This window comes from Papilio xuthus, unplaced genomic scaffold (assembly GCF_000836235.2).
Source record: "Papilio xuthus unplaced genomic scaffold, Pxut_1.1 DF824888.1, whole genome shotgun sequence".
Lineage (NCBI taxonomy): Eukaryota > Metazoa > Arthropoda > Insecta > Lepidoptera > Papilionidae > Papilio > Papilio xuthus.
This window is the reverse complement of record NW_013533761.1, coordinates 2,582,018-2,598,591: the sequence shown is the minus strand read 5'-3', so window position 1 is coordinate 2,598,591 and position 16,574 is coordinate 2,582,018. Positions and strand designations below refer to the sequence as shown.

Sequence of the window (16,574 nt, the reverse complement as noted above, 5' to 3'; positions counted from 1 at the left end):
TTCTATAACAGTATTCAAAGCAACCTATAATACTCAAGAATAAAATGGGTTTTTTTTAAATAAAATAAAACCTGGGAGAGCGAACTGTGGAATGAGTATCTTTGCTTCTTTTGGTCGGGAAATTTCGAAACAAAAGAGAAATTAACCGTGTGTCACCGATTTACTTGTTACTTTAAACAACATGTAATTAAATGCCCACGCATCCAACACGCGATCATGTTTAGCCAGCAGTTAAGCCAAATACAGTAACAATAGACATTTAACAATGTAGGACAATCGGAGAATGCAGGATAGAAATGTTTCTCACGAAGACTTTTTGGACAAGAATGCTCCAAATTACACTAACTTGTTTGTTTTTAAATTGCTCTTTTACTATGTAGATTAAATGGATGTACAGATTTTGATGTTATTCTTTAGGTAATCACGTAATTAGCGGCATGTAGGTGGTTGACAAATCACATTTATTAACAACACAAACTCATGCCTGTAACCCAGAGGATTAGACGAAGACCACAGACCTCCATTAGACACAGTGGTGACACACCTTTCTCGCTATTTCTACATTCATACATCTCCGCATGTAGCACGTTGGTTTCGAGTGCCCTTAATACCGCCCTTTGTGAATATTTCATCGAACTGAACGGTAAAACTCAAATGCGTAATAACAGTTGTAAATAGATACAAAGGTGATTATAAAACCAAATCTGTCATTACAGTGATGGATAATCGCCGATTACCTAGACGAGTGTTACGAAAGCAAGTTAAAACGAAACAGCACTCGTCTCTTGACCTCCTTCAGTTTACAAAGTTTGAGTAATTTGTCTTCTTTTCCCCCGAAATTAAGCTTAATGATACTTACGAAAACGATTTTACCCAACTTTGTTATCGAACTGAAATTTAGCGTTTTTATCCAATATAGATTTAAAAGTTTGAATTACATTATTGATAAGTAATTTCCAAGAAAAAATATATTTAACACAACATAGATTATCAATATCTCTCAAATGTAATTCACTTCTAAACATGGCTAAAAGATAAAAGGTGATATAAGTATCTAATTTAGTTAATTTTAATACAGAGATTATTTAATAAAAAAGAAAACAAATGTAGCATAGCCGGCCAGCTTTACGAGTCGCGATTGTTAAAAACAAAATAGGTTCTTTTGCATCCAAAAATAAGCGCGTTGCGTTGCGTCACGCACAGAACTATTGCCCTTAATCACGCACGCTACACGGACATTACACGTCGTATATTTACAAAATGTCTCGTTCCAACATTTCGAATTACGATTATTTCATGTACAGCTCGACCTACTTTTGACAAAGATAGATAAAATATAAAATTCATAAAAATGCACTTTGTAACTTTCTCATTGATTGATGTGAAAATTAAATAATTTACAAAAGAATTCAGATTTCACGTTTCTTGAAATGGACATAGTTTATTTACATTGGGACATTATTTTAATTGCAAATCAAATTAAATATATTTAAATCTAAATAAAGCTGCACACATCATATGCAGATATTTATGTTATTATGTACTTAATTATGACTTTTTTTATTTTTCTATTAGGAATTAGGTACATACATTGTATGTTTTACATATTATTCTTAGCATTCTACAATTTGCTGTCTCTTAATATTAACTTTATATATTCCTTACAATTACCATTTTTGGTAAATTTTTAAACTATTTTAATTTAGGGAATTTAGGAAGCTAAATCGGATGAATGAAATATCAGCATCAGACTAAAGTTTTCTTTCTTAGTATACAAGTTACAAAGAGTAGAGGGAGGATACTTCAGTAGCGGCTCAAGTTTTGTATTAGGAGGCAGTTATTTGAAGTTGATAAATTTCGCATTATAGATTTTTCTATTATTATATAATATAATCTCTAGCATAAGGTACTTTTATATTCAATATATTGAAAATTATCATGAATTCTACTGCACTTTTAAGTAGTTTTGTTTGTAGAATTTTTACTTTTATGAGTATGAGTGCCATTTTTCCAACACTCAGGTTGAAGGTAGGTGACTTCTGGACCAGGTACCTGGAGAAAAACCAAGGATCTCTATGGATGGATCAAACAGCTTCTGACTGACAACAAGTTTCTGCCCATGTGACTAATGTATGAAATATTTTTGTAAAGTAACAAAGAAAACAAAGTACTACAACAAAAAAATAACTACTTAGATCTTTTCATTAAAAGTAAACAACGAATGCCAAAAAAACGGTTACACCTAACTTAGTTGCGGAAAAGCCATTTAATGATTACTTGTAAAATTTATCAATTCACTAATTAAGTAATCCTGTCATAGAAATATACATTTAGGGATAAAAACAATAAAACATAAGAAAACCTTATTATCACTTACCTGTTTATGTTACGAGATACACCGTTGGCACTAATATTTCAAGTTTCATTTAGTAAATAAATCACTTTTGGACATTCTTGTGAAATATCATAATGAGTTTAATACATGATAACGTTGAAATTTTATTTAACAAAAATAATAAACACATGCGTTCCTCTACAATCCATCCCAGCGCAAAGCAGATTAAAAGTAGTAAACGCGCTAATGACAGATTGACAACGGCGCTTAAAGCACTGAAAACTAAAATTGTCATTATTTTTGTATACAAGAAATATTGAAAATAACTTAAGATTGTGGTATCATTATGGTTAATTTTGTTCCATTTAGTTGGCAGTTAAAGTACAACATCAGTGATTTATTATTTTTCTTAATCATTTTTGTTCTATAAGATCCTGAAGTATTTACAACACATGCGTAAAACGGAGTGATTCGATTTTTACACTGTTAACTATCACCAAAGAGTACATAAAATAAGAGACGGGATACTTGACTAATTAGATACACAAACGGAGAATAAAAATTGTCATTTTCAATGCTAGCAATATTATGAACAAGTCTACATTGCTACCAACCTAAAAAAATCAATCTGTCAGTTTCCTTTTTGACGTTTGAAAGTATTATTCGAGGGAAAACAATTTAGGAAAAATACAACAATTTCGTTAATTGCAACGTTAATTTAATCTTCTGACTAAAGCGAACATATTTTAAGAACGCAACATAATGCTCACTGCTTTCGTAAAATACCATTATTGTTTAGTTCACCAACAAAATATCCCAACTTTGATAAATGCTTATTTGTTCCAGTTTGTTTATTTGATAGGTCATATTTTCTGAAAGAACTGGAGTAGTAGTGTCACTCTCGTCGGGAGAAATAGAATAACACTGCAAAGAGATTAGCTCCTATCTGTTGGTAAAATATTTAGAAAATTGCTAACAAGACGTTACAATTAATTCATTAAATTTGGATGTTACAAATATCACAACTTAAAATAAAACCTAAACCTTTTTTGAACTAAGTAATAAAAAATAAACAGAGATTGTATACAATTTTCTTACAAGTAATTTCAATTTCAACACAGGTACTTTACCCCAAAATGATGCCTCCTAAGCTCATTATTTTTCCTCGTTCAGGAATCTATACGTTACACATCTATGGAGAATAGTAATAACAAAAGAGTTAATATGCGGAATCTTTAGGTTCATGATAATTTTATGAATTTATTTGAGAAGTAACACTTAAATATTGTATTCTATTTTTACATTACATTATATTTAACATGACTTTTACATTTGCAATGTTTTGATAGGAAAAGTTTGGATGCAATTGCACTGCCGACGCTCCAAATAGGGGACTATTTGGAGCGTCGGCAGTGCAGTTGGCGCTTGACCGGATCATATTTTACATATCCTGGTACGATCTCCGCTTTATAGTAAGGCGTTCTTCGAATTTCATGAAAACATCCATCCGACATTCTTACTGTAATTACAAATTGCAAACAACTGCATAGATATTCAAAGATATGTCTGAAGTCAACCAACCCTCACTGGCTCTGCGTTGTTGAATAAGACCTAGTCGCATTCCTGAGGGTAGGCTCCGAGCTCCTCAGTGGAGTATAGTGTGTCCGTATAGTGAGCTTGATGATGACGATTTGTTTTGCTTCAATGCATATTGTCTTGTTAGCAATTTTCTAAATGTTTTACCTACAGATAGGAGCTAATCTCTTTCCAGTGTTATTCTATTTCTCCCGACGAGAGTGACACTACTACTCCAGTTCTTTCAGAAAATATGACCTATCAAATATACAAACTGGAACAAATAAGCATTTATCAAAGTTGGGGTATTTTGTTGGTGAACTAAACAATAATGGTATTTTACGAAAGCAGTGACCATTATGTTGCGTTCTTAAAATATGTTCGCTTTAGTCAGAAGATTAAATTAAAGTTGCAATTAACGAAATTGTTTTATTTTTCCTAAATTGTTTTCCCTCGAATAATACTTTCAAACGTCAAAAAGGAAACTGACAGATTGATTTTTTTAGGTTGGTAGCAATGTAGACTTGTTCATAATATTGCTAGCATTGAAAATGACAATTTTTATTCTCCGTTTGTGTATCTAATTAGTCAAGAGTCCCGTCTCTTATTTTATATACTCTTTGACTATCACTGTCAATTAACTTCATCAGACCAATCAGACGGCTCAGCTGTCACTTTTTCTTATAAAAACACAGGTTTCCTCAAATTGTTTATTATTCTTATGGCGTTTTATTTTTTATAGGCAATAAGGAACGAAAAAAATCAATGGCCTAGTTTTGTTTCAATATTCATTTAAGGCAAAGTAGGCATTTACCACAATGGAGGCCGATTCAACTACGTATGAATATACGTATCATGAAGATACAAAAGTTTCAGATTCTCTACCTTTCACGATCTGTCCTGGGTAAGATTACTAGCTGTGATCAAATGATCCACCTTGATCAATTGATTTCGTTATTTACCATGACATTTTTGCAGAAATTATAAACTATATCAGGAATTCATAAATGATAATGGAGGGAAGAGCCTGGAAAGTCAAATCGTTGAAAGACTCCAGGAGTTTGGCTTGTTGCCGAATACGGTGAAATGTCCTTCATCCAATCCTGATTGCAAGGTTGTTTGCAAAGTTGCACGTGTTATAGACAGGTATGGCGAAATAATCCAACTTACACCCCAATACATTTACAGATTTTACTTCAAGTTTCCTTGTTTATTAAACAATATACTTTGTAACTGCAATACAGATCTTGAGTTTACTGCAAAAAAGGCTAAGTTACATTTACTTATTTGTGCTTCCATACTTACAGAGTTCAATGGGTTTGTGGAGGCTGTGGGAAAAGACAACCAATCAGAATTGGTTCATTTTTCTTCAAGTTGCAATGTTCTATACTGCAAGCACTTCAGATGACTCTTGCATGGTGTGAGGATGTAGATATTTCTGTTGCTTTACAACATTTTGGTAAGTTGTTTACTTGAAACGGAGGTCAATGACCTCAAGCTTATTTGTGATTTTACTTTTAAACTTATAGATTAATCCTTGTCTTCAATTTCCATGCTCACTTTACTAATATATTCAGATGTTGAGGTAAGTTATTGTAAGGTAATTTAATCAGCAACATATATAATTGTGTACTAACCGTGTTTGAATATGCTAAATATTATGTATTAAATTATTAAGACATGTAAAATTAATTTTACAGATGTCAAACCAAGAGTTGCCATTTCCATCTATGATCGACTTGATGAATTGGCTATAAAGGAATTAAATAAACAAAAACTAGGCGGTGAAAACTGTGTGGTTATGGCAGAGATGTATCCAGATTGTCTGAACCGGTTATCACCAGATACCACTGACCAACCACATGTACACCGGATATTAATGCTGGCAGATACTAAAGTTAGTAGTTTCATAAATTATATAAAACTAGTGCATTTACCAATTCCATACAATGAAGTATGACCAGTGTAAGGCAATTTGATTAGCTATTCTTTCTGCACATGGAAAATAGATGGCGCTAATAACAAACTAATTACATTTGCTAGAAATTCAACTAGTTTTCTTGCCACATACGGGTATAAATAAAAATCAATAGTTTTGTATTTGTCCTTTGTGCATCCTTAACTATGGGATACATGGTGATGAAATATTCTTAGTCATTATAAAATGTTTATTGCAGCATATATCAACATATTATAGACTACATGTTATAAAGGGGGATCCAAAACACTTACATATTGGTAACACTGATGATGATGAGGTAAATTTAATTTTATATCCATTTTTCACTGTATCTGTCTTATTTTGTAATTATTTTGTTATGTAGTGATGTTTTATTGATAAAGTTTTAAAGCAAAATTTTTTCAGATACTCAAATCAGAAGTGGAGATGGTATTAAGTAATATGACTGAACCAGGTTCCATGGTAGTGTTGGGCAATAATGTACCCAATATTGATGGATGTGTCAGCTACCAGAATCTCGTACCACATTGTGATGTGGATATGCAGAGATTTTGTAAGTGTAATATATTATATTTTAAATTCATATCTCACTTATTATTTATATTATAAATGTGCATGGATGGATGATTGTTAGAAGGAATCTTGAAATTTAACATATATGTAGAATGTAGCCTGGAAGAACACTTAGGCTACATATTAAAAAAAATTGTTACAATTCCGCGCGGACAGAATCGCAGGCGACAACTAGTGATGATTAAATACTATTTATGTTTAATATGTGTAATTTGTTTATTTGTAATGTTAGTGAGTTCTCGCGTGTGGCGGCAAGCGCTGACGCTGTGCGCGGCTTCTCGCGAGTTGTGCGGGGTGGATGCGGGGGCGGGGGCAGGTGTGGGCGCGGCTGGGGGAGGGACGGGCGCGGCTGGGGGAGGGACGGGCGCGGCTGGGTTAGGGACGGGCGCGCCGGCGTGCGCGCTCGCCGTGCAGCGATACCTCGACGGTTCGCTTTACCGTTTGCGATACGATGACGGCTTCTATGACCACATGTTAAAACTTATATCTGTAGAGTTCACAGAAAAGTCGGCCAGTGATATAAGTGAGACTTAATTGTTTAATATAATCGTTTTCTTTGTATTCATCTCGCTGCGGTATCTGCCAAAGCAAAGATCACAACAAGTGCCTTGCCTATAAATAAAAAAAAAAATTTGGTAATTTGGATTATTGTTAGCATTAACTTACTAGACTTACTAAGACTGATTTCTCACTGTTTTTTAGTTTATATTTCAGTTGTTTTAAATGATATTTGATAAATTATTTCTCTTATAATTTTAGGTACGTTATTATTGTATTCTTGTCTTCCTAAGTGCCTTGTATTAAGAGTTGTGACTAGTTAAGAATATAATGATATTATTTTCTTTTTACTTAGTTACTTTGTGTCTTTATGAAGACCTAGTTTTACAATTTTAGTTTGATAATTACTATAGTACTAAATATTTTGCAAAAGTTTGGCGCGAAATTTAAATCTGTTTCGTTTTTGGAAATTGAATGTTTTAATGTTTCATTTTTTACGTTATTCTTTGATTTAATAGTTAAGTAACTACTCTTTTCACTTTGTTTTTTTCGTAGTTTATAGCAACTATCTTACATCTGTGAAAGGAAATTCAGGTGAAGATTACATGTCAGTTTTATTATAGTTATATTCCAATCGTGTTTGATACCAATTATTAGTTTGATAAGAATTGTTACAATAAATGTAAGGTTATTTTTTGTCTTGTTTTATTTTTAATCCTTATAGTTCAAAAACAAAACTTTTAAAAATTAATTTTTTGTTTCCTAAAAAAAATTAGATCCCTTCCAGCAAATTCAAAGTACGTGTGACAACCAAATGATTCGTTAAATATCTTAAATGTCCTAAAAACAAATTGTGTACATATATAATAGTATAAAGATATACTCGAAAAATATATATTTGCATAAGTCATAAAGAAAAACTCTAATGAAGATATTTAAGTAGCTGCAAAGAATGACCTTAGTCATGACTAGATGTTTCTTAGAATGATTTGCATATTGGGTCAAACTATCGACTTTCGCCAACTTGTGAATAGCGTTAGGCTGTTCATGAACTAGAGGAAATGTCTAGAGAACTAATAACTAAACATATCTCTAAACGAATATAATGGTCTTAAAAGGTAATGTTTAAAAAATAAATCGTCCTGATAAATAATGAAACCCTTCCAATCCGTTATGTGTTCTTAAAATAGCTTTAAAGACACGACAAATTTGCCACAACATTACAACGAGAGATGAATAATCAACATAGCATCTCTTTGCCTTTTACTAATCTAATCTGTATTTAAAGAGAAAATATACAATCACTTTAAAACGATAAAGAGCAGACTAAGTTATGCCTTTAAGTTAAACAAAAGTAGTAAACTGCTATCATTAAATACTGAAGTACGTTTGTAAGTAACTTAAGGTGGTCGCGTTTGCACCAGATCAAAATTAGGGCAGCAGATGAACTGGACCAGTCGTTGAACGGAGCTTTTAGAAAGGCGAACGAAGCGGACTGCAACGAAATTAAATGCATAGTTTATTTTAAGGGCATCGTAAAACTTGTCGCATAAAATTAAATATAACACACCGTTAAAACGACATTTGTAAATTAAAAGATAATGATTATAAAATTATAGCCCAAAAATAGAGAAAGGAGAGATTGGAAAACAAAGAGAGATTTCCTTCTTACAAAGTTTTATATCTGAAATTGAATGTTGATGAGGGTCGGATTGTTGTTATTGCTATTAAAAAGTAAATGGGATAATCTACTTATCATACTAATATTATAAAAGCGAAAGATGGATGACTGTTATTACATATCTCAAAAATGAATTAACGGATCTCGATGAAATTGGCACAGACAGAGAACATAAGTTACTTAGTTTTTAATTTAGCGCGGTTGAAGTCGCGGTTATAAGCTAACTCATAATATATTTTACATTTAACGTGTTTTCTTTATTTTTCCCAATGCTAGAATTGATTCTAAATAAGATTCTAAACAATTCGTCATACCAAAATCGTCAGAGTAACTAAGCAAAGAAAAAAACTCCGTGTAACTAGACTTAATCCCCATGATGGTAAATAAAAAGGCAATACTAGCGTTGTACCGTTTACTGGCGGTATCCAGTACAGTTAGTTAGTCGAAAAGCATGCGCAGGCGCATCGCATCGAGCAACAGGTTGTTTAACCGTACCATTCGTTATCTGTGCCGCCGGACTTCGATCCACCACTCTACTATAAGCTTAATCAATAACTTAATTGAATACGTCAAAGCACAAACGCCTTACTATGTTTACTTATCGGATATGTTATAACATATACGAATATTGATTTAGAAAGTTATGTCCGCAGTTTAATTCGACAAAGCTGTTATAAACAGTTAGGTTTTATTGGATTGGAACTTTTTGTATGTATTCGTATGGGAACTGTGAATTTTATTTGCTCGGTTATAAGATAATTCAGCGGGTGGCTAAATAGTTAAGAGCAAAAGCTTTTGGATATAAAAGGTTAACTAGAATATTGAAGAATGTAGTACAAATAGAATGTTTAAGTGTCTGTTATTATAACAAACAAGTTCTTTTACAAAAACCATTTTATTTCAAGAACATCTCAATTAGTACAGTATTGAGTTCGTAATAAAACCAAGAAAGCTTTAAACTGTTAAACTAATAAAATTTAATTACTGTCGTTGACTAAAGCAAGATCTGGTTAACTTTTTGTTTTTTATGTGAGGCCCTTCTAAAGTGTCCTACATATTGACCGTTTGTCTTATATTAAATCCAGTTTATCCGGGGCGGGTGCCGCGCTAGGAGCGGCGCTCAGCGGCGGCGGCTGTACCGCTATCTTCGCGAATAAATAAAAGATGCAGCGGAGAGTGGGTACACAGCGGGCCCGGCTAGCCGTGCTTCAGTGCGCATCCACACACCTCTCGCGATGGTCAACTACAACCGTATCGTGTGCGAGGCGGCCGTGCTGGCCGTTGTCATGGCCGTAGCACTCGCCGCACCAGCCGCCGATTGCGCCGAAAGACACTTCGACCAGCGACAGAACGGAACAGAGAACTACAGACTCAACATCGATGGCGTGGTCATCGCTGTAGCGCCCGCCGATTCCCTGCTCGCAGCGGCTTCCGATATCGATATAAGCGATCTACTCGATTTGGAAAATTTCGGAGATTTGCCCGTGCATAAGCCAATACCTCCTAGTTCCGATTCTAATAAGCCGGAAGATGTTAAACCGGATTCACCATCAAAGCCAGCAGATGATCCCGTGAAGCCTGCGGAGTCTCCGGCAAAGCCTGCAGAATCACCTCTGAGCGATGTAACACTTCAATCAGAAGTTAAGAGTCAGAAGAAAGATTCAAGCTTAAGGAAACAGGAGAAAGCTCAAAGGTAAATTGAACTTTCGTGTACTTTGAACATTTACTTTTAAAAGATAACTTTTAGTTTAACATTATCGTCTTATCTTTTCTTGAAATATAACAAAATTACAAATAATTCAGAATTAGAATGCTGATACGCTACTAATGTAACAATTTGTGACTATCTTCTTTTGTTTTACTAATAACGAATTACGTATGGTTAATCTTTATGTCGTAAATAAAATTAAAAAAAACAAAGCTAGCAATCAGTAATAATGTAAACTAAAAAAAAATTGTAGACTAAGTTACATTTGCAACATAAACAAAAAAATAATGTTTTTGTATGTATTGCAGATTGAAACAGCGGCTGGCCAACATGTTGATACCGTTGCTGAGACGGACGCGTCATCATTGACCATTCAAATGCAGTGATGCTACACGAGTTTCCACTGACGAAACATTTACAAGAAAACATATTTAGTGGTTGCAATTTTTCGAAAAGGAAGAGTAATGTTTCGGCGGTGGAAACACGAAGCAAAGCTGATAATCTCACGTATACAAGACGAAGACTTATTAAGTGATAAATTATTTGCATTTATTTATTAGATTAAGTTAGTTTGTAATATCGAAAGATAATCTGTTGCGTTGAAAATAAATGATAATTATTATTGAAAAATCCTAATAACCGTTGTTTTAATGCCTTTTTAAATAAACAAGTAATATTATTGACTAAATAGCAGTAACTACTGACTCCTTTAGGTAAAAATAATGTTAGCACTTTATTAATATCGACCTTCTTGTGACAAGTTAATATTAATTTACATACATACATATTTTTGTCAAGTCTTGAATTGAATTTTGTCAATTTCACTAATTGATATTTTGAATCAAAACGATGTGCTCGATCTCTTGAACAGAACATTTATACTTTATTTTTAAAAGTATTGCAAACATTAAAAAGTACTAAGAAGTAATAGGTTAGTTAGTTTATTAATTATGGTTGTGACTGCTGTCTAAGAAAAAAATGTATTATAACAAAACAGCGCCTGCTCTACCTCACTTCATTTTAAATTGAATGAACTATATGAACCTTAATTAGGTTCATATAGTTAACTAAGACTTTGTAAATATATAGATACTAACTTTTGCCCGCTCTGTCCGCTCCGTCTGCGCGGAATTTAAAAAAAAACTTAATAAATAGCTTATGTGTTCTTCCAGTCTATGTTGTACATCTATGTCAAATTTCATCAATATCCATTGAGACGTATTATATTTAGAGATACCTTCTAACAAATATCCATAAATCCTAACATTCGCATTTATAATATTTGTAAGATAATTTATTTACAGAGTCACTGCGTAGTATTAATTAAGTGAATTGTTAAATTGATTAAATATATTGTCGGTTAAACATTTTCTAATGTTGCACATCGGTGCAACATTAGAAACAACTTAGAACATTGCTGTTAGGGAGTATATCGATACTCCCTAACAGCAATGTTCTAAGTTCGATTCCATAGTATCGTAATTTTTAATGAAAATCTGTACTTTAAATATTTCAGTATATAGGTAAAACGTTATAAAATGATACTTTTGCAGTCGCAATATGTATATTTATTATAAGTAAAAAAACATAAGCACGAAGTCACTGTTTTGAACAACGGTGAATAAAGACCAGGCAGACGTAATAACCGCAATCAAAGCTAAAAGATATAAGCGTCTAGCTTTAGTTTGTATAGGCGGCATAAAGACAAGCAAGGTCTTATGTATCAGCTGTTAATTGTACCAAAAGTATTGTGGCAATGTATAATATTTGTTGAATAAATATAAGTGTTTTATATTATATTTTATTTATAACGGTTGTCGTAGGTTTTTGAGATCAATATCTCTGTATAAAACAACTGTACAACTAACAACCTTGTCATTATCTTTGACATAAATATAATATATTTGAAACGGAGATTTTGGTTTTAGAAACCCACGATAATAAGATAGTCGTATAGGATATTATACAAGGAAAGAGCTTCTGCAAGTACCTAAATGAAATTTTAAAAACTGTATATTTTGAACTGTTACAAAACAAGAAAAGTTTATGTAGGTTAGGATGTTGGATGCATTTTATGTCTTGGTTCAGTTTTATTACAGTGTTTATTATTTTTAATCGATAGAAAGCATGTATGCTAACTCGATAGAAAGTAGTTGTTGTTTATCGTAACGGACTTTCGCCTCTAGAAATTTCCAAGCTTCTATATTTTATGGAAATTTCAAATAAATAAATACATTATTTATGTTTATTTTTCAGATACACTTTTTAATTAAATGCTACTATTTTGAATGATGAATTTATTGCTTATCGATGAAATGTTCTTATATTTTCTAACCTTAACATTGTAAGTTTAAGATACTCTAGACCTAATATAAAGTTTGACATTCGTGTTGATAAAGAAGACAGTCAGTCGCCTGAAGTGTATTATTTAGCTTGAGAAAGTTCTTGAAAGTTTGTGTGTATTGTATCACATAAGAACTTGTTTCAGTGGAAATTAAATGTCGACGAGAATTTGCGGCGAAGGAAAGGGAGAGTGTAATGACCTGTCTTATAAACGTTTTATAAAATGAGCGGTGCAAAACAATAATAAATTAATAAAAAATAAACCTTAAAACTTATTATTTGAATAATGTAAGCACGATTCAGTACAAATTAATTAAACTAACCCTCGTACAAAGAATACATATGGTTTTTTATACTTATCAAATATCTGACGTCACTATTTCCTAACACCTAATTAAACAATCAGGTAATCTTTCCTTGTGTTTTGATAAGAATATTTTATCATCTATTATTTGTGTAAATAAAATTATATTCGTTATCTTCCTTTCATTGTAGAATATACAGATAATTAAACCATGTTTCAAATCACGTTATTTAAAAAACATATAACCCGACTGAATGGCTCTACTGGATAGCGCCATCTATTGGTTGCTTTTCTTAAACACAGATTTTAATATTTCTGATTTGACTAAACTCTAATTTAACATAAATCTCTTTAACTCTATTTATTTAAAATGAGAATACTCATATATATACAAACCTATATCGATATGTATATACAAAACAAATTTACATACGCGTGAAAAATTATACTCCTTGTCAATCGATAAATAAATGTAACAAGCAAAGCGTGAATATTTTTGAGTGTAGTGAATAAAGTCAAGTAACTTAGTGTGTCTTACAAATACGTAAAGGTTATTTCTATGTTATTTTTATCTATAAATGCCGTTATTCTTTGATTACTTGGTTGTATAAACGTGGGTCAGGTGGAGCAGGCTATCGACATGTTTACATAGCGTTTACAGTTACTTAGTATAATTACATTGCAACATTGATGTTATATCTAGTGCTAAACATAATCTAACTCATAGCAAATTGTAATACATCAGTAGAAGACCTATAATTTTATTCCATAGTTTTTGTCTGGATTTCCAATTTCGGGAAATTCAAAATTCAAGAATTTTCCAGTTTCAAAATAGTTCAGACCTTAGTAAAGGCCATATTAGAATTATGTACCAACATTTTATAGTAAGTTCTATTTAAAAAATTAAGGAGCAATAGGTTAACACGATATGGGCGTTATGTGAATAATGCATTGCCACGATCACGGATAGTTTAAGATTTGATTTGATTGATTGAAGCTTAGTTAAGGACGTTTTTAAACATAATTGTGGTGGAGTACGCCTAAAAAAAGCAGATGGATGGTTAGCGTGAAAGGTTACATGATGAAAAGATAGATGGATTTGGCAAAAACCTTTTTTGCACAAAAGTAAGACAGGTCAGGTCAGGAGGAGGTGATGAATGACTTCGAAATATTATCTTACTTTTCTACTTCGTACTTCGATTAAGTTTTCAAAATATTTTTCAAATTATACGTAAATTAACATGAGTTACTTGTATTCGCGTGTACGTACTTTCAGAACTCGGTTATCATATCGCTGACCCTTGCTCACTGTCAAAGGTGATCGCCGCGCCGTACGACTCTGGATGCGTCACCGCACGCGACACGGAACAATAGTTAGATTGTGTCTGTATAGATATGTAACCTACTTAACTTATATTTATAGTGATAAGATATACTCTTCATATCATTTCATTTTTGTCTATGGTTAATATCAGCCTTAGGCGGTGTAATTAATGGCTAATATGGAGCAATCGCTACAGGCCAGTAATCAACGGTAAGTGTCACTCATGGGTGTATGTAAAGATGTTAAGAACGTTCGTGTCGCGCGAACCGTTACGGTGTGCCCGATTCCTTCGGCGGACTGGTTCGCGGATGTTCGGTAAAAGCGGCGCGGGAGCTGGCGGCGCACAGTTAGCGCCCCGAAGCCGCGACAGCCACACGCAACATGCTGCCCCTTATTCTCGCGAGCGTCCTCGCCATCGCGGCCGCCGCCCCCGCTACCTACGATCAGCGGCAGGACGGCGACTTCAACGTGCGCGCAGACGTACAGAATGTCGTCCTCCTCATCGCCGTACCCCAGAAGATGATACCGAGCAGCCTGCTCGACGGTTTTCTAAAGCGGTCGAAGCAGCGCACCAACGAGGACATCCAGGAGCGAGCTGATGTACAGATAATGGAAGCATTCGTAGAGCCCAACACTCCTTATCAGGTTGAAATCGGTCCGGGAAGCGACAGGTCGGCGAGCGGCGACGGGCGTGCCGTGGAGGTGGTGATCGCCGGCCGCCGGCAGCTGGAGGGAGAGTCGCACGAGCGGGACGAGTACAAGCTGCTGGGAGCCACAGAGCAGTGCGGCCCGGGCCGAGAGCGCGACCCCGATACACTCACCTGCCGAGACCGCGCCGACGCTGACGACGCTGATGCCGTCGACGACGCCACCAAGTCCGAGAAAACTCCAGAAGTTGTTACTGTCTCGTAGTGCATTGTAAGCTGCGATTGTTAAGCCTATTAATTTGTAAAGATAATTTATTTCTAAACTATTTATTAATTTAATTTGTACAATATATTTTTAAGTAAATGTTAAATATTATACCTGGCTTTTAATTTGATGTTATTAAATTGAAATTCAATATTATTCATTGAATTAATCAAACCTTTATCAATTTTTTTACAATTTCGTAAGTTTTTGTTTTCGTAAGGAAATGACACCCCTAGATCAATGAACAAAGAAAAAATGCGGAAAGTGCAATGTTGTTATTGCATAACTTTACCTCAGACAGCAGGAAATATTACAACATGTACATTAAGTTATCAATAATACATTCTTAACAGTGTGAATCGAAATAATATAATGTAGATTCCCAAAGATAAAGATATCGAGAGAGGAGGGTGCAATGTTTAGAATTGTTTTTTATTATCATTCCGAGTCTCTGTTGTCATTGAGAGTTAATTATTTTTCCTGATAGACTCTGTATACAATTTAGTTCAATGTTTTATTAGATAAATATTAGATTGTGTAGTAGGTGTGTTTTGATAAGAAATTGTCGTTTATAACAAGATATATAAATAAAATCTAGTTCATATACAATATTTAAACCTAATACTTTAATAAAACGAATTAATTAAAAAATATAAAAATAATAATATGTTCACGTTGTGACCATTGACAATTACTAGCCGAAATGCCTTATAAAGAAGAAATATTCATCAATTACACTTCATTATCGTAACTAACTCTGAGCTCTATAAATATAATAATATTAGCTGTTGCCCGCGACTCCGTCAGCGCGGAATTAAAATAAACTTAATTAGTAGCCTATATGTTCTTGTAGACCATGGTCCTTGCTAAATTTCACCGAGATCCGTTCAGCCGTTTTGGAGATACCTTCAAACAAACTATCTAAACATTCGCATTTATAATATTAGTACGAGTAAGATAAGAAATAAGATAAATGGATAGGTCATTGCTTGGAAATTACAGCTTTTGCTTCGACTCAAACGTGGCGATAATCAAACGGTCACAAAATACCACGTCTTATAGCCGTCTTATCCATATATCGAGGTCAGTGGTAACTGATAACAAATCGCGTGACATATCAGGTCAAACCCGAAAATCTTAGCATTAATTTTGTAGCTGAGCGGTATAAAGGATACAAATACATAGTAAAGCAAGCTTGCTACACGCCTTCAATTTTAACTGGAGAAACTGCTGGTGTGTAGATGGCTTTGAGCTGATGTCGTTTATTCCATAAAAATATTCATAAATATGATTTTCCAGCAAAGACAATCAAATTATTTAAGAGAGATCACAAACAACACTTACCTTCAAACATCTTTCGC

At 33.6% G+C, this 16,574-nt stretch overlaps 4 protein-coding genes across 5 annotated transcripts in view; 3 read left to right on the top strand and 1 right to left on the bottom strand.

Moving 5' to 3' along the window:
• corn (microtubule-binding protein cornetto) overlaps positions 1 to 2,551 on the bottom strand; it is a 41,754-nt gene extending 39,203 nt beyond the window's left edge. For both annotated transcript variants that reach the window (XM_013325212.1, XM_013325214.1), the window contains exon 1: positions 2,378 to 2,551. The gene's annotated coding sequence lies outside the window, so the exon portion shown is untranslated. The remainder of the gene's footprint in view (positions 1 to 2,377) is intronic.
• A 1,997-nt stretch (positions 2,552 to 4,548) lies between these two features.
• On the top strand, positions 4,549 to 6,977 carry LOC106126987 (uncharacterized). Its single transcript, XM_013324900.1, has 7 exons — positions 4,549 to 4,814; positions 4,889 to 5,056; positions 5,218 to 5,369; positions 5,611 to 5,807; positions 6,088 to 6,168; positions 6,276 to 6,423; positions 6,676 to 6,977. The coding sequence occupies exons 1-7, from the start codon at positions 4,729 to 4,731 to the stop codon at positions 6,975 to 6,977; spliced, it is 1,134 nt and encodes a 377-aa protein (XP_013180354.1). The 5' UTR covers positions 4,549 to 4,728.
• Positions 6,978 to 9,723: 2,746 nt separating this feature from the next.
• On the top strand, positions 9,724 to 10,966 carry LOC106127043 (uncharacterized). The gene is given in 2 exon segments (NM_001312575.1): positions 9,724 to 10,315; positions 10,639 to 10,966. Coding segments are annotated over 2 exon segments (519 nt in total). The 5' UTR covers positions 9,724 to 9,857; the 3' UTR covers positions 10,700 to 10,966.
• Positions 10,967 to 14,656: 3,690 nt separating this feature from the next.
• On the top strand, positions 14,657 to 15,324 carry LOC106127041 (uncharacterized). Its single transcript, NM_001312567.1, is given in 1 exon segment — positions 14,657 to 15,324. A coding segment is annotated over 1 exon segment (531 nt). The 5' UTR covers positions 14,657 to 14,682; the 3' UTR covers positions 15,214 to 15,324.
• Positions 15,325 to 16,574: the final 1,250 nt, after the last annotated feature.